This window comes from Eleutherodactylus coqui, chromosome 8 (assembly GCF_035609145.1).
Source record: "Eleutherodactylus coqui strain aEleCoq1 chromosome 8, aEleCoq1.hap1, whole genome shotgun sequence".
Classification (NCBI taxonomy): domain Eukaryota; kingdom Metazoa; phylum Chordata; class Amphibia; order Anura; family Eleutherodactylidae; genus Eleutherodactylus; species Eleutherodactylus coqui.
The window spans coordinates 3,060,307-3,084,615 of NC_089844.1; the positions used below are offsets into that span (position 1 = coordinate 3,060,307).

Here is a 24,309-nt window from a genome sequence, read left to right on the forward strand (position 1 = left end):
CAGCGGTCACGACAAACTCCTCAGGTGGGAGAGGAACCATTTTTTCCCAATCAAGGCAGGAGCCCGAGAACAGTTCCTGGGAGTCTGTCTGCTTATCAGAATGTGTCATTTTCATGGAGTGAGGAGGCTGGGAGGAAAGAGGAGCAGCAGCGAGAGGATTCAGAGTTGCAGCAGTGGACGGCGTAGAAGACTGGGTGGTCGATACATTGCTGGATGCATTTTCTGCCATCCACGACAGGACCTGCTCACACTGCTTATTTTGTAATGAAGGTCTACCACGTGGACCTATAAATTGTGATATGAAGCTGGGGACCCCAGAAACTTGCCTCTCTCCTAATCCCGAAGCAGCCGGCTGCGATTCACCTGGACCAGGAACTCTGGCTGTGCCCACACCATCACTTGGACCTCCGCGTCCTCGCCCGCATGCACGTCCTCTAGGCCTATCCCTACCAATCAGCATGGTGTATTACCAATGGAGCAGACACAGAGCGGTCTGAATTATTATGCAATTAGTGGCGTGCAGTTGGAGGCTGACAGCGGTTATGTTACGCACACTGCAGTCCGCAAAAAATTATACGCTAGGCTGCAAAAAGACCTAGCTAGGTAATAGTGAGCCACTACAACTCCCAGCGGCCACGCAGTAAAATGTACATGGTCACAGGTAGCCCTAAGAAGGAGCTTTTAAAAAATGTTTTTTTAAAAAGCAAACAGCTTAGATAGCGTGTGTATGTCTTTTCCTCCATCAGCGGCTGTGGGCGTACGCTGCGCGTGAAGTTGACGGGACGCACAGAGTGGTGTAAAAAACTAGGCAATTATTGGCCTGCACTTGGAGGGTCACAGCGGTTATGTAACGCACACTGTAGGCCGAACAAATTATACAATGGGCTGCAGAAAGGCCTAGCTGGCTAAGAGTGAGCCACTACAACAGTGATGCACACGCTCACAGGTAGCCCTTAGGAGAAGTGTTTTTTCAGTTTTTAAAAAAAAAACAGCCTAGATAGCCTGTATATGTCTTTCCCTCTATGAGCAGCTGTGGGCGTACGCTGTGCGTGAAGTTGACGGGACGCACAGAGTGGTGCAAAAAATTAGGCAATTATTGGCCTGCACTTGGAGGGTCACAGCGGTTATGTAACGCACACTGCAGGCCGAACAAATTATACGCTGGGCTGCAGAAAGGTCTGGCTGGCTAATAGTGAGCCACTACAACTCCCAGCAGCCACTACAACAGTAATGCACACGCTCACAGGTAGCCCTAAGGAGGGACTTTTTGGGGGTACTTGTTGACAGGATTCTACACTACCACTGTCCCTGTCTCACCAGTACTGCCCCTATACTCTGTATAATTGGCTGCAGACTGAGAGCGCAATAGTCTGCACAGCCCAAGATGAAAAAAAAAAAAAGTGCAAAACTGCTCCCAGGTGCCACAACAGTAATGCACACAGTCAGAGGCAGCCCAAAGAAGGACCGTTGGGGTACTTGTTGACAGGATTCTACACTACCACTGTCCCTGCCTGACCAGTACTGCCCCTATACTCTGTATAATAGACTGCAGACTGAGAACGCTATAGCTGTAATGGCCTGCACAGCCCAAGATGGAAAAAAAAAAAGCGCAAAACTGCTCCCAGCAGCCACAACAGTAATGCACACGGTCAGATGTGGCCCTAAGAAGGACCGTTGGGGTTCTTGCAGATGCAAACAGTAGCCTAACACTCTCCCTATAGCAGGAACAGCACTCTCCCTAATCTCTGCCAGTGTGTGTCTGAGGCGAGCAGCGGGCGGGACCGCTTTATATACTCGGCGGTCACTTGATCTCCCCAGCCACTCACTGCAGGGGGGTGGGATAGGGCTGGAACGTCACAGGAGGAAGTGGTAATGCCTTCCCTGCATGTCTATTGGCCAGAAAATGGCGCAAAACATGCAGGGAAGGAAATGGAATTGCCTCGAGTACCGCATGGTGTTCGTCTCGAGTAACGAGCATCTCGAGTACCCTAATATTTGAGCGAGCATCAAGCTCGGACAAGTACGTTCGCTCATCTCTAGTGTCAATATGTGAACATGGAAACTACAGGCTGTGTTCTACTTCTATTGTGGGAAAATGTTTGAAGGCTTTGAAGCTTAACTGGATCAACCAGTATCAGGCAGCTACTGCCAAGGGAATACACCAATGCAAATCAATGGTGTAGTATGCTGTCCATATACGTTCATAAAAAATACTAACATAACATGGGCTGAGAATGGACCCTTAAATTCAGTTATGCTCATTTTTTAAGTTCACAATCCCAGGCAAACTATGCAAGATGACATGAGAGATCAGACAAAACAGCCGATCATTTTAGTTGTCTTCAATTTAAAATATTATACAGTGAGAATAGCGCATATATTAGATAATCTGCGGCCATAATGAAAATAATAGATATTCCTGTTTAAAGGTTTTCATAGCTCTAGTATAGCCCATCAATATAGCCGTAGAATGGTGAGGGTCAAACTCTGGGCAGCCTTGCAGATCAGCTGTTTAGGGCTCGGTACCTGGGCAGCGCTGCAACCTCTTTGTTATTTACATCGGCCATCCACTGATTCCTACTGCACAAGATGTACTATTTGTAGCAGCTGTGCTTTGTACTGAAGCCTTGTTCTGTTTGAGGGTATCCGTACAAATGCAGGATCTGATCAGGTAACAAAGTATAAAAGTATATACCAAAGTATAAAACACAGATTCTACTTCTCTTTTGTTAATGCACTCAAACTTGATATAAGCTTGATCCCTACTTGCCTGAATAGCGGCCTTATGGATCCTTCAGTGGGTTTTGGCAGGGTGCTGTTCAGAAAATTGGTTACAAAATGCATCCAAAAGCACACAAATGCCAACATGTGCTGCCCAATGTTCCCAAAATCCCACCCATTTTGTGCCCAGGTCTAATCCGTAAAGAATGAGAATAGGACATGCTTTTTTTTTTACATAGCCCATCTGTTTGTATAAAAAACAGCCTATGTAAATAGCCAAATTGGCTACCATGGGGCCATGCATTGTCTGTGGAATACATAGACAGCATACAGCCTATAAATATGACCAGCTAAGTAAGCCCTTGAAGGTATGTACATTTTTGATCAAGGCATTCTGACCCAGATGTATGTCTGTATGTTGTACAAGTACAAACCTTTCCAAGATGGTCTCAGCTGTCCATTGTTCTCAGGAGCAGCAGCTACTCCAGGGCTTACAGGCTGAGATAAATGTTCACTATCCACATCGTCATATCCATGTTCTTCTCCTGGTTACAAAATCACAATGAGAGGTTGTTCATTTCATCCTCATATTTTATACTAGTCAATGACTATTATATATACTAGTCTTATGATCAAGACTCTGTCTTACTGAGTTGGAACGTGTCCTGCATAGCGTCTGTTCTTTTATGCAACACTTGTTACAATAAAGGCTTTTTGGATTTCCACAATAAGAACAGTAGTATTCTATAATCATTTCCTATACATGGCCGTAGTGGACTGAACAGCGAAGCTGTCCTGGTGGAATCCTGAACCCAGCACTGAGGTGGAGGTAGCACATAGAGGAATGCATTTATTATATATACACTGCAGACAGATATCATGGGATGTCACTACTAGAGATGAGCGAACACCAAAATGTTCGGGTGTTCGTTATTCGAAACGAACTTCCCACGATGTGTGAAAATCTGGGCAATTCAAGAAAGTGATGGGAATGACACAGAAACGGATAGGGCAGGCGAGGGGCTACATGTTGGGCTGCATCTCAAGTTCACAGGTCCCACTATTAAGCCACAATAGCGGCAAGAGTGGCCCCCCCCCCCTCCCAACAACTTTTACTTCTGAAAAGCCCTCATTAGCATGGCATACCTTTGCTAAGCACCACACTAGCTACAACAAAGCACAATCACTGCCTGGATGACACTCCACTGCCACTTCTCCTGGGTTACATGCTGACCAACTGCCCCCCCTCCCCCCCACAGCGCACACCAAAGTGTCCCTGCGCAGCCTTCAGCTGCCCTCATGCCACACCACCCTCATGTCTATTTAGAAGTGCGTCTGCCATGAGGAGGAACCGCAGGCACACACTGCAGAGGGTTGGCACGGCTAGGCAGCGACCCTCTTTAAAAGGGGCGGGGCGATAGCCCACAATGCTGTACAGAAGCAATGAGAAATATAATCCTGTGCCACCGCCATCAGGAGCTGCACACGTGGGCATAGCAATGGGGAACCTATGTGCCACACACTATTCATTCTGTCAAGGTGTCTGCATGCCCCAGTCAGACTGGTAATATGTACCTTAACAGTAACCGCGTTGGTGGTAATGTGGTGGTGACTGCGGACCTAGTAGCACGGTTGTATTTTGTTGGTTTTCGGAATGCGGCCAGGATTAAGTGGGCCGTGGCGGGGGGATGGTGTGGGGGCTCTCTTGTTGTGTCGGTAAAGGTGAAATTCTTGGACTGCCACCAGACGAACCAATGCAAAGGCATTTGCCAAGAATGTTTTCCCTGTTGGAGGAGGAGGGGGATGTTTTTGAGGCACTACGTGTCCTCTCCACGTGTCCGTGGTTATATGCACCTTAACAGTAACCGCGTTGGTGGGAAATGGCCTCGCCGCCATCATGTCTTTGGGAAGCCTCTGTTTCCACACCCCAGAGACATACCATTAGCAGCGGTATAGGCAGAGCCCAGAATTCGTAACATTTCAGCCGTAGCATTACAACAGGCCCCACTAACATATCAGTAGCAGCATTATAGGAGGAGCGCAGTCTTCGTTCCATGTCAGCAATAGTAGCACTCAAGACAGGCCCCAGTAACAATTCCGAAGCAGCAGTATAGCGGGAGCGCAGTCTTCGTTCCATGTCAGCAATAGTAGCACTCAAGACAGGCCCCAGTAACAATTCCGAAGCAGCAGTATAGCGGGAGCGCAGTCTTCGTTCCATGTCAGCAATAGTAGCACTCAAGACAGGCCCCAGTAACAATTCCGAAGCAGCAGTATAGTGGGAGCGCAGTCTTCGTTCCATGTCAGCAATAGTAGCACTCAAGACAGGCCCCAGTAACAATTCCGAAGCAGCAGTATAGCGGGAGCGCAGTCTTCGTTCCATGTCAGCAATAGTAGCACTCAAGACAGGCCCCAGTAACAATTCTGAAGCAGCAGTATAGTGGGAGCGCAGTCTTAGTTCCATTTCAGTAGCCTTAGTATAGCCAAGGCCAAAGTTACATTTATGTAGCTAAAGTGTAGGCCAACCCCACACACCTTTCTGTACCATGAGTCCAGGGGAAGAACATACAAATTGCTATGATTACACTGTAGGTGAGGGCCCCAAAAAATTGGTGTACCAACAGTACTAATGTACCTCAGTAAAAATTGGCCATGCCCAACCAAGATGGCAGGTGAATCGCTTTGGTTAATGTGGCTTAAGTGGTAACTAGGCCTGGAGGCAGCCCAGTGTAACGAAAAATTGGTTCAAGTTAAAGTTCCAACGCTTTTAAGCGCATTGAAACTTATAAAAATTGTTCAGAAAAATTATTTGAGTGAGCCTTGTGGCCCTAAGAAAAATTGCCCGTTCAGCGTGATTACGTGAGGTTTCAGGAGGAGGAGCAGGAGGAGGAGGAGGAATATTAGACACAGATTGATGAAGCAGAAATGTCCCCGTGTTGGATGGTGAGAGAGAACGTAGCTTCCATCTGCGGGTGCAGCCTACGTATTGCTTACGTATCGCTGCTGTCCGCTGGTGGAGAACAGAAGTCTGGGGAAATCCAGCCTTTGTTCATCTTGATGAGTGTTAGCCTGTCGGCACTGTCGGTTGACAAGCGGCTACGCTTATCTGTGATGATTCCCCCAGCCGCACTAAACACCCTCTCCGACAAGACGCTAGCCGCAGGACAAGCAAGCACCTCCAGGGCATACAGCGCTAGTTCAGGCCACGTGTCCAGCTTCGACACCCAGTAGTTGTAGGGGGCAGAGGCGTCACCGAGGATGGTCGTGCGATCGGCTACGTACTCCCTCACCATCCTTTTACAGTGCTCCCGCCGACTCAGCCGTGACTGGGGAGCGGTGACACAGTCTTGCTGGGGAGCCATAAAGCTGGCCAGGCCCTTAAAGACTGTTGCACTGCCTGGGATGTACATGCTGCTCGATCTCCGCACCTCCTCTGCTACCTTGCCCTCGGTACTGCGCCTTCTGCCACTAGCGCTGTCGGCTGGGAATTTTACCATCAGCTTGTCCGCAAGGGTCCTGTGGTATAGCAACACTCTCGAACCCCTTTCCTCTTCGGGAATGAGAGTGGGCAGGTTCTCCTTATAGCGTGGGTCGAGCAGTGTGTACACCCAGTAATCCGTTGTGGCCAGAATGCGTGCAACGTGAGGGTCACGAGAAAGGCATCCTAACATGAAGTCAGCCATGTATGCCAGGGTACCAATACGCAACACATGGCTGTCTTCACTAGGAAGATCACTTTCAGGATCCTCCTCCTCCTCCTCAGGCCATACACGCTGAAAGGATGACAGGCAATCAGCCACGTCCACGTCCTCTAGGCCTACCCCTACCCCTCAGCATGCTGTATTACCAGTGATTTGATTTCACAGGCAGGAAATAAATTGGCGCAAGACTGCAGGCCAAATATAATTTTTTCCCTTTTTTGAAAACGAAAGGCCCCACTGCCTCTAGTGAATGAATAATCTAAGTTTAATAACTGTGCTGTGGCCCTGCTAATGTGTCACAGAACGTGAGGGTAGCAGAGTTATTATAACTCTGGCAGAGCAGGTATTTTTTTTCCCAATTAAGGAAAGCAAATGGCGAAGCCAGCAGTAAACCGTAGCTGGGTGCGTCTGATTTTTAAACGTTGCACACGCAGCCGACACGTGTCCACCGCCCTTAGGACGGACAGAGGCAGGACAAATAGAATTATTTTCAGTTTTTTTTCCACCAAAAGGCAGCACTGCGTATATTCAATGAACATGAGAAGTTTAATAACTGTGCTGTGGCCCTGCTAATGTGGCACAGAACTTGAGGGTAGCAGAGTTATTATAACTCTGGCAGAGCAGGTATTTTTTTTCCAAATTAAGGAAAGCAAATGGCGAAGCCAGGAGTAAAACGTAGCTGGGTGCGTCTGATTTTTAAACGTTGCACACGCAGCCGACACGTGTCCACAGCCATTAGGACGGACAGAGGCTGGACAAATAGAATTATTTTCAGTTTTTTTCCACCAAAAGGCAGCACTGCGTATATTCAATGAATAATAACTGTGTTGTCGCCCTGCCTACACAATTCTTTCCCTGCAGTATCAATGGAGGGTGCAATGCTCTGCAGAGGCGATTTTGAGAAGAAAAAAAAATGCAGCACAGCTAACAGCAGCCAGCACAGTACTGCACACGGTTAAATATGGCCCTAGAAAGGACCGTTGAGGTTCTTGAAGGCTACACTCACTCCTAACACTCTCCCTGCCTATGCAACACTTCTGTCCCTAATGCCGGGTGCAACGCTCTGCAGAGCCGATTTTGAGAAAAAAAAAAATTGCCACTGCTAACAGCAGCCAACACACAGCTATCAGTGGCCCTAATAAGGACCTTTGGGGGTCTTGAAGCCTACACTAACTACCAATTCTTTCCCTACAGCAGCTCCGGTATAAACAGCACTGTCCCTCATCTAACTCACACCGCATCTGAGGCGAGCCGCGGGAGGGGCCGACTTTTATGTTCGGGTGACACCTGATCGCCCCAGCCACTCACAGCAGGGGGGTGGTATAGGGCTTGAACGTCACAGGGGGAAGTTGTAATGCCTTCCCTGTCTTTCAATTGGCCAGAAAAGCGCGCTAACGTCTCAGGGAAGGAAGTGAAAGTAACCCGAACACCACATGGTGTTCGTTACGAATAACGAACATCCCGAACACTCTAATATCCGCACGAATATCAAGTTCGGACGAACACGTTCGCTCATCTCTAGTCACTACTAAACTTGCTTTTACTTAATAGTTTTACTCATAATTGCAGTCCAAACAGGAAGTAATATGAAGGTGCGTTTTCCATTATTTTCAAATCAAAAAGTATATTTAGTTTTTTTCACATTGGTTCCTATGAGCGGGATACATTGTTTGATTTGTACTGTTTCTCGCCTGGACTACATTTCTTCCCTGGCGACTCTCTACTCTTCGTGAATGTACCTGGTACATGAGACCCCAAGACCTTAACTGGACCTTTGGGACGTTTTCTTGACTTGCAGTTCACTTACCAATCCCCCATCTGCTTCTTTATCATTTAGTTTAACTGATTTGGACTTTTACCCTGAACTCTGTTCTTAAATATTCTTTCATTTTTTTACATTTGCAGCATGCAGTAGGTTTGGCTCTTTTTCTTGGTGTTTTTGCGTCGACTTCTATATAGGACAGGAAAAAATGCACGTAATAGATGTGTGTATTGGAGAAACTCCATATGCGGGAAAAAAATGCAGTTTTTTTGCATGCATTTTTTGTGGGTAAAATAAGCTTTACAAATAAATAGTGTGAAGGAATTCTTAGGAGAGCTCCTATATCTGGCCAATTCAACCAAACTTTGCTGGAAGTGTTTTTCACCCAATTCAGAGACATCTTTAGAATGAACCTTAACTTCCCAGAATGATTCCTATTCAGTATTAGATCCCATCTGTATATTATGGTGATTGATAAATGCTAGAAGCATATGTGTAGGAAATGAGTAGGTACGACGTATATAACATTTATTATAATTAGGGAACCATCTGATGGATATGGAAATAAGTCCAGAATACTTCTAGATCCACATGGAGAGAACAGTCTAGGAAATGCTGACGAAATGGCTTAGGAAGTTCGTGTTTTTTATTTTACTTTCTTTCTCCATAAGGCTTCCTTCGAACAAAGTGTTTTTGTAGCTCCTGTGAGTCTATTAAAGCACAACATGAATTTCATGTGTTTTTACACACCTTTTTAGGATTTTTTATTTACACATGTGAGTTACTTTTCTTATTGGGAAGTGTATTGGAAAATTCATAAAAAAGACAAACCTACAAAAAAACACCAAAGACCCAAAACACAAACCCAAACTGAGAAGAAAGCACCACATCCCTCAACATACAGCTAGCCAAAATGCTAAATAGAGGAACATTGCACAAGTGCAAAGTACTGATAAACAACCGCTCTCGCACCTTCCTTAGGGCTTTTACCCACCAGCATTTTTCTAACGCTGCAATATTCAATGGGACTTTCTAATGTTAAAATTGCATTGCACAAAAATCGCAAAAGCACAAACGTAATATTAGAAAGTCCCATTGAAAAAAATGCAGCGATATCACAGCGTTAAAAAACACTAGTGGGTAAAAGCCCTTATGGCTCACTCACACGAGCGTATGCATTTTTTTATGGTCACCCGCATGCGTCATAAAATCATGTCAATGAAGAAAAGCCGCAATCGAGTCTTGATCTTAATTAATATTTTCTTGTCCATTCTAACGGGCGACTGAAGTGTCTTGGTGAAATAAGCAGCTGCCCGGAAATCCCTCAGCTGGCAGAAATACTCAGAATGACTTCTAATGCTTAAATAGAGAGAGCTGTCTTCTTTTCCCAGTGTTGGATGCAGCTAAACTCCCTCCCCCTCCCATTATTTTCAGCTCCTGAAATCTATGAGAGCCCCCAGCATATCTCGGCAAAAGATAGGGCAAGACCTATTTTTTCATGGACAATATAAAATCGGTGACTGACAACGGTTGCTGGTGTTTTATTTTTGATACCGCCAGGTTTTTTTTATGCGTGCGAATCGTTCATGTGAATGAATGCATTGGAATCTAATGCTTCACATGCTCGCGGTTTTTGCACACAACTCCAATAGCTGCATATATATGCTGATACTGAGGGGGGTAGCACAATATATGCACACAGATATATCATACAAAGTGTGTCACACCATATAGTATGTGTAGTGTATCATGCAGGCTTACAACTAGAGATGAGTGGGCACACTCGTTCAGGCTTGATGCTCAATCGAGTAGTAGGCTACTCAACATGCTCACTACTCAAGTCGAGCATCACGCGGTACTCAAGTAAATTTCATTTCCCCTCCCCGAATATTTAGCACCATTTTTTAGCCACTAAACATGCAGGGAAGGCATTACCACTTCCTGCTGTGACGTGCCAGCCCTCTGCACGTCTACAGCAGTGAGTGGCTGGCGGGATCAGGTGACCGCCGAGTACTTAAACTGGTGCCGCCCGCGACTCGCCTCAGACGCATGCTGGCAGAGGTTAGGGAAAGAGCTGCTGCTGAGATAGGGAAAGTGTTAGAGTAGGCATCCTGTCTTCAAGAACCCAACACTCCTTAATAGGGGTACTCCTCATTGTGTGCATTACTTTTTTGGCTGGCTGGGAGCAGTAGTACCCCATTTTTTTTCCTTCAAGCATCTAGGCCTGTTCAGAGCATCTCACATCTGCCATTTCCTGTGTGCAGTGAAATAGCCGTAGTTTTCATCGCTAAACAGTCGGTTAATTTTTGGCTGGGCCAGTGCAGAGCATCTCACATCTCCCATTCGCTATGTGCGGTAAATTAGCCGTAATTCTCATCACTAAACAGTGGGTTATTTTTTTCTGTGCAGAGTATCTCACATCTCCCATTCGCTATGTGCGGTAAATTAGCCGTAATTCTTATGGCTAAACAGTGGGTTATTTTTTTCTGGGGCTGTGCAGAGTATCTCACATCTCCCATTCGCTGTGTGGGGTGAAGTAGCTGCAGTTATCAGCACTATCAACCGGGTTAATTTTTTCTGCCCCTGTGCAGAGTATCTCACATCTACCATTCTCTGTGTGGGGTGAAGTAGCCGCAGTTATCAGCACTATCCACCGGGTTAATTATTTGTGCCCCTGTGCAGAGCATCTCACATCTACCATTCTCTGTGTGTGGTGAATTAGCCGTAGTTTACTTCGCTAAACAGTGGGCTAATTATTTCTAGGCCTGTTCAGAGCATTTCACATCTCCCATTCAAAAAAGACCGTCAAGGGTGAAACGTTGCTGTCTACTATATGTCATGGGGAAATAAAAAGACGCTTTTACACCGACAACCTGAATGCTGCCGTCTTTACGCATTATTGGATCCTATATTTGGAAGGTGTTCAGCTTCCTGGACAGCTGGTGCATGATTTAAGTCCTGCCACAAGGTTTGGATTGCAGTAATGCTGCTGGTAACTGTACTTTTTTGACTACATCTCCCATTCGCTGTGTAAGGTGAATTTGTCGTAGGTAGTTCCCATCGCTAAACAGTGGGTTAATTTTCTGTGGGCCAGTGCAGAGTATCTCACATCTACCATTCTCTGTGTGCGGTGAATTAGCCCTAGTTCTCAGCACTATACAGTGGGTTAATTTTTTTATGCCACTCCATACAGACTCTCTTATCTACAAGTCTCTGTGAACGATAAATTATCCATAGGTATAAGCGCAAGTCAGCGGTTAAATTTTTTCTGTCACAGCATAGAACCTCTGGTATTTTCAAGTCTCTGTGTGCAGTGAATTAGCCCTAGTTCTCAGCGCTATACAGTGGGTTAATTTATTTGGGCCCTACTCTATCTTTTATCAGACATGATGAAGAGTAGGGGTAAGTGTCAAGGACGTGGATGTGGACGGGGGTGTCCAAGTGACGGTGTGGGCAGAGACCGAGGTTCTGGGCGGAGTGAATCAGAGGCGGCTGCTGAGGGATTAGTAGAGCGCCGCGTCTCTCCGCTCCCCAGCTTCATCTCACATTTTGCAGGTCCGCATGGTAGACCTTTATTACAAGCACAACAGTGCAATGAGGTCCTGTCGTGGATGGCGGATAACGCGTCCAGCAATTTATCCAACACCCAGTCTTCCACACAATCCAGTTCTACCGGCCTAGGGACTGTACCTCTGAATCCTCAGGCTGTTCCTCCTTCCTCCCAGCCTGGTCACTCCAGGAAAAGGAGAGATTTTGAACAGGCAGACTCCCAGGAACTGTTCTTGGGTCCCTGCCCTGAGTCGGAAAAAACGTTTCCTCACCAACCTAAGGAGTTTGTTAGGGCAGGAGGTCTGAGGGAGGAGCGGACAGAGGATTCAGAGGAAGAGCTGCTGGACGATGAGGTGACTGATTCTACCTAGGTTGGTAAGCCAACTGAAGACTGGGCTTCAGAGGGGAAGGCAAGTGCAACAGCAGAACAGATTGGAAGAGGCAGTGGGGTGGCCAGGAGGAGAGGCAGGGCCAGGGCAAATAATCCCCTAACTTTTCCCCACAGCACCCCCTCGCATCAAGCCTCCGTGCAGAGGGCTAGGTGTTCAAGGGTCTGGAGGTTTTTTAGTAAGAGCACGGATGACTGACGAACAGTGGTGTGCAACCTGTGCCGCACCAAGATAAGCCGGGGAGCCACCACTACCAGCCTCACCACCACCAGCATGCGCAGGCATATGATGGCCAAGCACCCCACGAGGTAGAACGAAGGCCATTTACCACCCCCGGGTCACACCACTGCCTCTTCCCCTGTGTCACAACCCACCACACAGATCCAATCACCCTCCCAGGACGTAGGCACGAGCGCTTCCTGGCCTGCACCCACACCCTCACGTACACCATCCTCCAATGTGGTTACTGGGAAGGTCCACTTAACGTCGGACACATGGACAAGTGCTGGTGGGCAGGGACACTACATTTCCCTGACAGCACATAGGATGAACTTGGGGGAGGCTGGGACCGAGTCAGAACCTGGGACCGTTCACGTGCTTCCCACACCGAGGATAGCCGGTCCTACCACGTTGATGGTTTCTCCAGCGTATTATGCCACCTTTTCCAAAACCCCCTTCCTCCTCCTCTGCTACCTCCACCTCTCAATTAAGAAGTGTTTGCATGTCTCCAGTAGTCAGTAGCGCGAGGCGCAGAAGCAATGCAGTCGGAAATCATCAGCAGGCCGTGCTGAAACTACTCAGCTTATGTGACTAATAGCACACTGGCCAAGAGCTGTTACAGGGTTTGACAGAGCAAACCGATCTCTGGCTTTTGCCGCTGAACCTTCAACCAGGCATGGTCATGTGTGACAATGGGCGTAACCTGGTGGTAGCTCTGCAGCTTCGCAGCCTCACACATGTGCCATACCTGGCCCATGTCTTCAATCTGGTGGTTCAGCGTTTTCTTAAAAACGACCCCCACTTGTGTGACCTGCTCGGCAAGGTGCGCCGCGTGTGCACACATTTCCGCAAGTCCAACACGGATGCTGCCACCCTCAGAACACTGCAGCCTTGCTTCCAGCTGCCAGAGCACCGTCTGCTGTGCGACGTGCCCACGTGGTGGAATTCTACACTGCACGTTGGCTAGGCTTTACGAGCAGTGTAAAAAACATTATAGAATACCAGCTGCAACATGGCCGTCGGAGTGGTAGTCAGTCACCCCAGTTCTTCACAGAGGAGTGGGCATGGATGGCAGACATCTGTCAGGTCCTCAGAAACATTGAGGAGTCTACCCAAATGGTGATCAGCGATGTGGCCATTATCAGCGTAACGATCTTGCTGCTTTGCCTGCTGAGAAGTTTGCTGATAAGCATAAAGGCCGACGCTTTGCGGTTAGAACAGGAGATGGGGAATGGCAGTATGTCACTTGATAGCCAGACCACCCTCACTTCTGTATCTCAGCACATTTTGGAGGAGGAGGAGGGGGAGGAGCGGAGGAAGAGGAGGTGTGGGAAGAGACTGCTGCTCACACTGCAGAGGGTACTCATGCTGCTTCCCTCTCATCTGTTCAGCATGTATGGGCTGATGAGGTGGAGGAGGAACATGAAAGTCATCTTCCGAGTGAGGACAGCGATGTGTTGCATACTTGGACTCTGGCACACATGGCTGACTTCATGTTAGGCTGCCTTTCCCATGACCCTCGCATAAGACACATTCTGGCCAACATGGATTACTGGGTGTACACCCTTCTTGACCCACGGCATAAGGAGAACCTTTGCATTCTCATTCCCGAAGAGGAAAGGAGTATGAGAGTGATGCAAAACCACAGGGCCCTGGTGGAAAAAATGATGCTAAAGTTCCCATCTGACAGCGCTAGCAGTAGAAGACGTAGTTCAGAGGGCCAACTAGCAGGGGAAGCGTGGGGATCAGCCAGCGCAGGCAGGGGGAACACTCTCCATGGCCTTTGCCAGTTTTATGGCTCCCCAGCCAGACTGTGTCACCACTCCCCAGTCAAGGCTAAGTCGGAGAGAGCACTGTAAAAAGATGGTGAGGGAGTACATAGCCGATCATACCACGGTCCTCCGTGATCCCTTTGCTCCATACAACTATTGGGTGTCAAAGCTGGACACGTGGCATGAACTTGCGCTGTACAACCTGGAGGTGCTGGCCTGGCCTGCCGCTAGCGTGTTATCAGGGAGGGTGTTTAGTGCTGCTGGGGTGATCATCACGGATTAGCGTACACGCCTGTCTACTGACTGCGCCCGCAGGCTTACACTCATTAAGATTAACAAAGGCTGGATTTCCCCAGACTTCTCTTCTCCACAGGTGTAAAGCAGCGGAACATAAAGATTCTTTCAGCTGGAACAGGAGAACCATGCATCCTCTATCACCCCAAAAATGGGAGAAGTAGCTTGGTTTATCCCTCTCAGATCTTACTCCTCCTCCTAAAACAGCATGTCATCACGCTGAACTGCCAATTGTTCTGCAGGCCAAAAGGCTCTGTTAAAACTAATTTTTTCAGAGGGCTTCTTCCAGGCTGTGTTAGCAAATTAAGCAACTAGTAACTGCGAGCTTTATCTTTAAAAAATGTTTCTGTATTTATCCATGCTACATGGGTAAACCAATTTTTCAGGGGTACACCTGTACTCTTGGTACACACATTTTTCTGCGTTTCACCTATACTCAAAGCAAACCAATTTTTCCAGGCTTCGTCCTAACTCATAGCAAACACATTTTTCTGGTCTTTGCCTATACTCACAGCAAACCAATTTTTCAGGCCTGAATTCATGAATGGGTGTGAGTGAGGGTTGCCTCTGATTGGTCAGGCTGTGACCAATCAGAGGCATCTCATTCAGCAGGCGGGGATTTTAAATCCCCGGCTGCTGAATACTACTCACAGCTGTTCAGAGCAGTTCAGGAGAACTGCAGCCTGCCACGCTGAACTCCGTCTGCCGGAACCAGGTGAGTATATATATATTTTTTTATTTTTACACATTTCTGGATGAATTGCAGGGAAGGGCTTATATATTTAAGCCCTTCCCAACAATTCATCCCGCAATCGGTGGCAGACCATTGCTTTCAATAGAGCCGGCTGTATTGCCGGCTCCATTGAATTCAATGGTCAGTGCTCGTTTAATCGAGACGAGTACCGCGTGGTGCTCGTCTCGAGTAACGAGCATCTCGAGCACCCTAATACTCGAACGAGCATCAAGCTCGGACGAGTATGCTCGCTCATCTCTAATAATAATACATATCAGTAAATTTTCCCCGTTTCTCTTAGCTCCAGTTGCTGATACATCATTATTCTTATAAAATAACCCAGTGTCATCATAGTCATATTCTAAGGTCTTGTATAATCCAATAATGATATAATACAAGTCATGATAGTTGTGTTCGGACGGTGGCAGACTACCGGATTTGAATTGCGGAATCCGCGATCGTCACCCACGCAGATGATTTGCGGTATTCTGCATACATCGAAATAACAGAACATTCACATGCCTGCTCACATGAGTGGGCAGCAATTGCGATTTCCGTGAGTGGAAATAAAATCGCACCATGTTCTATTTTAGTGCGGATTCTGCACGAGTGGCTTCCATTGAAGTCAATGAAAGCTGTCCGACCCGCGGCCCATCCGCAATTGACATTGCAGATAGGTTGGGCATACATGTCATCACATAGCGACGGCACAAGGAAAACAAATTAAAAAATATATAGTGGTAGTGAGAAGCACAGCAGCCGCAGTGACAGGAGCCGCAACTACTACTCCCATTATCTCACCCCTCACTGCTCGAGTGCAGCTTCTTAGTAAGTAATTGGGCACTGTAATCTCAAATATCTAGTGTGGCTAAATGGAGAAGCGACCTGACTCTCCATACCTGCAGCAGCATACATACATACACACACAGGTATATAGTTATTTTAAAACTAAATGACTAATAAATTCCTACAGAGAGAGGACCCTGGGTTTACAGTCTAAAAGGAATGCTGGTAGAAGATGCTCATGTATTGGTGGCTGCAGGGATACTATAGAATGTAGGTTTTTCTGAAAAGATAGGTTTTGAGGTCCTTTTTGATGTTTTCCATGGTTGTACAGAGTCTGATGTGCTGGGGTAGCGAGTACCAAAGTATCGGTGATGCACAGGAGAAATCCTCGAGATGATTAAGTGAGGAGCAGACTAGAGGAGAGCATTTTTGCACTCTGATAATACATGGTTCTATTTTTCTTTGTAATTAAGCAAAATATGTATCTACAGGACCTTGAAAATTGTCTTTGGAGCCAAACATTTTCTACCTATGCCCCTGACAGTTATTAACATTATTGAACTAAATGATTAGAATTCTGAATTCACAGAATAGGTGAAGCCGATTGGATAATAAAACTAGATACATGGCAGCCAAATGGTATGAATCTAGAAATTCCAGGAATTGTCTTGTGATACGTTCGGCGGATGCATTATTTTGTAGTTGAACACGCATCCCGTTGCTCGTAATGCCTTTTGCTTTTGTGCTTGAGATGGAAATCAAACGATCTTTGTCTGGGGGGGGCATAAGTGTCGGCGACGCTCGCACGCGCGTGCGCCACCTATCGTAGGATAGACGTACTATGCCAGTAATCTTCCCAGGAGTGTACTCAACAACTTCCCATTAACTTTTCCTATTTATGACATAATCAATGCTCGTGCCAAATTTCAAGTTTCTATGACATTGGGAAGCGAGAAATTTAGATTCCGTACGTAAAATTTGGACGCCAATTCTTTTGCGCCTAGAATTGAATAATCGAGTTGGGACCCATTAACTTTTCCTATTTATGACATATTCAATGCTCGTGTCAAATTTCGAGTTTCTATTACATTGGAAGCGAGAGTATTCAATTCCGTACATAAAATGTGGACGCTAATTCTTTTGCGCATAGAATTAAATAATCGAGTTGGGACCCATTAGCGTTTCCTACTTGTGACATATTCAATGCCCGTGCCAAATTTCAAGTTTCTATGTGAGAAAATTACGTTCCGTACGCAAAATTTGGACGCTAATTCTTTTGCGCATAGAATTGAATAATCGAGTTGGGACCCATTAGCTTTTCCTATTTATGACATAATCAATGCTCCTGCCATATTTCACGTTTCTATTACATTGGGAATCGAGAGAATTCGATTCCGTACGTAAAATTTGGACGCTAATTCTTTGGCGCATTGAATTGAATAATCGAGTTGGGACCGATTAGCGTTTCCTATTTATGACATATTCAATGCCTGTGCCAAATTTCACGTTTCTATGACATTGGGAAGCGAGAAAAAATTTGGACGCTAATTCTTTGGCGCTTAGAATTGAATAATTGAGTTGGGACCCATTAGCTTTTCCTATTTATGACATAATCAATGCTCGTGCCAAATTTCATGTTTCTACGACAGCGGGAAGTGAGAGAATTAGTGGCAGTGATGGAAATCAAACGATCTGCGTGGGGGGGGGGGGCGTAACTGTCGACGACGCTCGCACGCGCGCCATTTATCGCAGGATAGTTGTACTATGCCTATAATCTTCCCAGGAGTGTACTCAACAACTTCCCAAAGTTTCATGGCGATTGGATGAATGGTGTAGTAGCGCATAAAGGACAAACACACACACACACAGACAGACACGCATACATTCATTTTTATATATATAGACTAGCTTACCCGTCGCGCGTTGCTGCGAAGACAGACATACATTTGTTTTTATATATCTAGATAACAACCAATCACAGCGCAGCTTTTTTAGGTTACCTCAGTGGTATAATATATAACAACCAATCACAGCGCAGCTTTCATGTTACCTCAGCAGTATAATATATAACAACCAATCACAGCACAGCTTTCATGTTACCTCAGTATAATATATAACAACCAATCACAGCGCAGCTTTCATGTTACCTCAGCTTTATAATATATAACACCCAATCACAGCGCAGCTTATATGTTACCTTAGCAGTATAAAATATAACAACCAATCACAGTGCAGCTTTCATGTTATGTCAGCAGTAAGAGAAATAACAACCAATCACAGCGCAACTTTTATTCTGCCTCAGCAATATAAAAAATAGCAACGAATCACAGCGCAGCATTCATTTTACCTCAGCGGTATAATGTATAGCAACCAATCACAGAACAGCTTTTATTTTACCTCAGCATTCTCAATATCCAGGAATTGTCTTGCAGATACGTTCGGCGGATGCATCATTTTGTAGTTGAACACGCATCCCGTTGCTCGTAATGCCTTTTGCTTTTGTGCTTGAGATGGAAATCAAACGTTCTTTGTCTGGGGGGGCATAACTGTCGACGATGCTCGCACGCGCATGCGCCACCTATCGTAGGATAGATGTACTATGCCAGTAATCTTCCCAGGAGTGTACTCAACAACTTCCCATTAACTGTTCCTATTTACGACATAATCAATGCTCGTGCCAAATTTCAAGTTTCTATTACATCGGGAAGCGAGAAAATTAGATTCCGTACGTAAAATTTGGACGCCAATTCTTTTGCGCCTAGAATTGAATAATCGAGTTGGGACCCATTAACTTTTCCTATTTATGACATAATCAATGAGCGTGCCAAATTTCGAGTTTCTATTATATTGGGAAGCGAGAGAATTCAATTCCGTACGTAAAATTTGGACGCTAATTCTTTTGCGCATAGAATTGAATAATCGAGTTGAGACTGATTTGTTTTTCCTATTTATGACATATTCAATGCTTGTGCCAAATTTTGAGTTTCTATGACATTGGGAAGCGAGAAAATTAGATTCCGTACGTAAAATTTGGACGCAAATTCTTTTGCGCATAGAATTGAATAAACGAGTTGGGACCCATTAGCGTTTCCTATTTGTGACATATTCAATGCCCGTGCCAAATTTCAAGTTTCTATGTGAGAAAATTACATTCCGTACGCAAAATTTGGACGCTAACTCTTTTGTGCATAGAATTGAATAATCGAGTTGGGACCCATTAGCTTTTCCTATTTATGACAATCAATGCTCGTGCCAAATTTCAAGTTTCTATTACATTGGGAAGCGAGAAAATTAGATTCCGTATGAAAAATTTGGACGCTAATTCTTTGGCGCATAGAATTAAATAATCGAGTTGGGACCGATTAGTGTTTCCTATTTATGACATAATCAATGCCCGTGCCAAATTTCACGTTTCTATGACATTGGGAAGCGAGAAAATTAGATTCCGTACGTAAAATTTGGACGCTAATTCTTTGGCGCTTAGAATTGAATAATCGAGTTGGGACCCATTACCTTTTCCTATTTATGACATAATCAATGCTCGTGCCAAATTTCAAGTTTCTATGACATTGGGAAGCGAGAAAATTAGATTCCGTACGTAAAATTTGGACGCTAATTCTTTGGCGCTTACAATTGAATAATCGAGTTGGGACCCATTAGTTTTTCCTATTTTTGACATAATCAATGCTTTTGCCAAATTTCAAGTTTCTATGACATTGGGAAGCGAGAGAATTCGATTCTGTATGTAAAATTTGGACGCTAATTATTTTGCGCATAGAATTGAATAATCGAGTTGGGACCGATTAGCTTTTCCTATTTATGACATAATCAATGCTCGTGCCAAATTTCGAGTTTCTATGACATTGGGAAGCGAGAAAATTAGATTCCGTTCGTAAAATTTGGACGCTAATTCTTTGGCGCATAGAATTGAATAATCGAGTTGGGACCCATTAGCTTTTCCTATTTATGACATAATCAATGCTCGTGCCAAATTTTAAGTTTCTATGACATTGGGAAGCGAGAAAATTAGATTACGTACGTAAAATTTGGACGCTAATTCTTTGGCGCATAGGATTGAATAATCGAGTTGGGAACCATTAGCGTTTCCTATTTATGACATAATCAATGCTCGTGCCAAATTTCATGTTTCTATGTGAGAAAATTACATTCCGTACGCAAAATTTGGATGCTAATTCTTTTGCGCATAGAATTGAATAATCGAGTTGGGACCCATTAGCGTTTCCTATTTATGACATAATCAATGCTCGTGCCAAATTTTACGTTTCTATAACACCGGAAAGTGAGAAAATTACATTCCGTATGTAAAATTTGGACGCTAATTCTTTGGCGCATAGAATTGAATAATCGAGTTGGGACCCATTAGCGTTTCCTATTTATGACATAATCAATGCTCGTGCCAAATTTCAAGTTTCTATTACATTGGGAAGCGAGAAAATTAGATTCCGTATGTAAAATTTGGACGCTAATTCTTTGGCGCATAGAATTAAATAATCGAGTTGGGACCGATTAGCGTTTCCTATTTATGACATAATCAATGCCCGTGCCAAATTTCACGTTTCTATGACATTGGGAAGCGAGAAAATTAGATTCCGTATGTAAAATTTGGACGCTAATTCTTTGGCGCTTAGAATTGAATAATTGAGTTGGGACCCATTACCTTTTCTATTTATGACATAATCAATGCTCGTGCCAAATTTCAAGTTTCTATGACATTGGGAAGCGAGAAAATTAGATTCCGTACGTAAAATTTGGACGCTAATTCTTTGGCGCTTACAATTGAATAATCGAGTTGGGACCCATTAGCTTTTCCTATTTTTGATATAATCAATGCTTGTGCCAAATTTCAAGTTTCTATGACATTGGGAAGCGAGAGAATTCGAGTCTGTATGTAAAATTTGGACGCTAATTATTTTGCACATAGAATTGAATAATCGAGTTGGGACCGATTAGCTTTTCCTATTTATGACATATTCAATGCCCGTGCCAAATTTCGAGTTTCTATGACATTGGGAAGCGAGAAAATTAGATTCCGTACGTAAAATTTGGACGCAAATTCTTTTGCGCATAGAATTGAATAATCGAGTTGGGACCCATTAGCTTTTCCTATTTATGACATAATCAATGCTCGTGCCAAATTTTAAGTTTCTATGACATTGGGAAGCGAGAAAATTAGATTACGTACGTAAAATTTGGACGCTAATTCTTTGGCGCATAGAATTGAATAATCGAGTTGGGACCGATTAGCGTTTCCTATTTATGACATAATCAATGCCCGTGCCAAATTTCACATTTCTATGACATTGGGAAGCGAGAAAATTAGATTCCGTACGTAAAATTTGGACGCTAATTCTTTGGCGCTGACAATTGAATAATCAAGTTGGGACCCATTAGCTTTTCCTATTTTTGACATAATCAGTGCTTGTGCCAAATTTCAAGTTTCTATGACATTGGGAAGCGAGAAAATTAGATTCCGTACGTAAAATTTGGACGCTAATTCTTTGGCGCTTAGAATTGAATAATCGAGTTGGGACCCATTAGCTTTTCCTATTTATGACATAATCAATACTCGTGCCAAATTTCATGTTTCTACGACATTGGGAAGTGAGCGAATTAGTGGCAGTAATGGAAATCGAACGATCTACGTGGGGGGGGGGCGTAACTGCCGACGACGCTCGCACGCTCGCGCGCCATTTATCGTAGGATAGTAGTACTATGCCTATAATCTTCCCAGGAGTGTACTCAACAACTTCCCAAAGTTTCATGGCGATCGGATGAATGGTGTAGTAGCGCATAAAGGACAAACAGACACGCACGCACGCAGACAGACAGACATACATTCAATTTTATATATATAGATTATGCTGTTCCATATCTATGTGATATGTATTCCATTTCATTGTGGAATTGTCTGTTTGCACAGTTGTAATTAAGACGTAACACTTGATTGGTCCATGCATTGTTTTGAAGGAGGGGTATTCTAATGTTCAGGAAGCTGTGATCAGGGAGGCAGTTGCTTCCAAAACATGTCTTAGCATGGACATAGCCTTGCATGGCACATCTTTCTATGTATGAAATAAAGAAGAATCCTTTTTATGGAGCTAGCATTTTTCTTGTTTGCTAATTGCCGAATATTGGTGGCCTTGGTTCAATTTAATTACTGTATGTACAAATATATGAAATGAGAAAAAAATAAATCTAGTGATCTTTTTATACCTACTGTAGACCAATTACGATACAAGGGGGCATCTGCTACATCTGGAGAATAAAAGGTTTCACTGCTGTCATAGAAAGAGCTTCTTTCCTATAAGAGCAGGGAGACTATGGAGCTTTATGCCAAATAATGTTGCGATAGTTGATGTGTTGAACAAGTACAACAGGGGCCTGGATGTCTTCCTTAAAAATAACCGTCACATCTCGTTCGAGGCATATGCACAACTTGAGGCGATGAGTTACAGATACCAACATAGGGTTAAATCAGTGAACAATAATATGGATTTGAACAAAAAGAGGATAACTGAACCGAAGAGAGTAAGGTATAAAATATAACTAGAATTAACCAAACTGGACTGATCCCTCAAGGAGAGCACCCACCCTGAAAAGGACAACCTCACTACTTTAATGAGACTGAAAACCAGTTTGAGAATTATAGGCAACAGCTACTCTAAACAGTAACTTTTTGACACAAAGTGATTTCACAAAACTATATTGACTAATCCCCTACTACTGAACCCTAGAATCAGAGGATTTCATAGGACATAATCCTGTATCATATGGTCCAGGAATGACATTGTGATGTCACTCTGGACCAGAGATGACCACAACCATGCTGCCCTATGCTGTGACAATAATAGAGGTTATTGCATATTACATTCTGAATGTGGGTCACTGATCCAGGGGTTTATTCTGATTATCATAATTATAGTCTGTAAAGGATTCTCCTCCTTAATATGAGGTAATTGTCATCTGGATCAACACTATAGAATTTCAGATAGACATTGATGGACCTGTGTCTTTTTTGAACAAGTATGAAATAGTGCTGGAAGAAAGCAACTAAGTTCTTCCATTCTTGTACTATACTTTCCAAGAGTTATGGTATATTAATAAGATGCATGATATTTGGTGGGGGTCCAACCTGCAATACTACCAGCAATACTGAGAGTAAAGCATTAATAAGTGGAACACAATCCCTCAATGTTAAAGTACACAAACAACAGCCATTCATATGATCCCAACTTGCTGTAGTAATGATTTGGAGCATCTATGGGGATGACAGTTGTCCTGTGAGACCCTTACATGACTTATACAGAACATTATTCTAAATAGAATTGTTACAAGTTCCTTACCTGATTCCTGGGGCAAGCTCTTGTTTATCTCCATCAATGTGAAATCAATCTCTTCATATACTGGGTCTTGAAGAGAAATGGAAGTGAATTTTCTGAGGACTAAGATTAGAATTTAATGTTATATACAGAAATAATAGAATACTAGATCTGTAGAGCTTCATACAGAGAAGTAATGGAACCAACACACAACCAGACACAATGAACTCCATCATGTATAGGACATGGTAGTCAGGTCTGGTAATGACTTCTCTATTGATATATACAAGTTATTGGTCATGGGAATATTTGGATCTGACTATTATCATTATTACTAAACTCACCTTTTTTATACCACTTGGATTGTGTTATCAAGTATACTATTACAATGACTGCAATACCAAGAAAGAGCAGGGAAATAATAGAGATCATAAGGAACACATTAGAGGTAGTGGAAGAAGATGGCAGTGCTGGACGCTGGGCTATAAGAAAATAGAAATAAATTCAGAATTACAATAATGACATCTATCGTATACATCAGTGGTTCTCAACTCCAGTCCTCACGCCCCCCAACCCCCCCAATAGCTCATATTTTAGGGATTTCCTCAGTATTGCACAGGTGCTGTAATTATAGTCAATGCCTCAGACATTGCCACAGGTGTTATTACTATAGGATGTCCTAAAAACATGACTTACTGAGGGTCCTGAGGACTGGAGTTGAGAAACACTGGTATACACATATATGAACATGTATTTAGACACTGCAGAAAATCAGCAAATATGCAACTACGGTATGCTGGGAAGGGTATTGGTAAAATAAGCTGCTCGTTTTGTAATAACTATTCATTTGTCTGATCGAGCACTTGTGGCATGAACTGGAGCGATGGGTACGACACTGCCACCCATGCCCATCTTCACAACAATCTCTTCTCATAGCCTTGCATGAGGAATGGCGAGCTATTCCTGCCCAGACTTACAGAGAACTTGTGGAAAGTCTGCCTCGACGTGTTGCCGCTGTAATACAAGCAAAAGGACGGCCAACGCAT

The 24,309-nt window shown here is 44.3% G+C and overlaps 1 protein-coding gene across 1 annotated transcript in view; it reads right to left on the minus strand.

The window, feature by feature from the left end:
- Window positions 1-24,309, minus strand: part of LOC136576113 (antigen WC1.1-like) — a 103,366-nt gene that overhangs the window by 36,156 nt on the left and 42,901 nt on the right. The window contains exons 5-7 of the mRNA XM_066575133.1: window positions 23,608-23,745; window positions 23,288-23,353; window positions 3,156-3,266 (exon numbers count right to left, since the gene is read on the minus strand). Coding sequence (XP_066431230.1) covers window positions 3,156-3,266; window positions 23,288-23,353; window positions 23,608-23,745 — 315 coding nt within the window. The remainder of the gene's footprint in view (window positions 1-3,155; window positions 3,267-23,287; window positions 23,354-23,607; window positions 23,746-24,309) is intronic.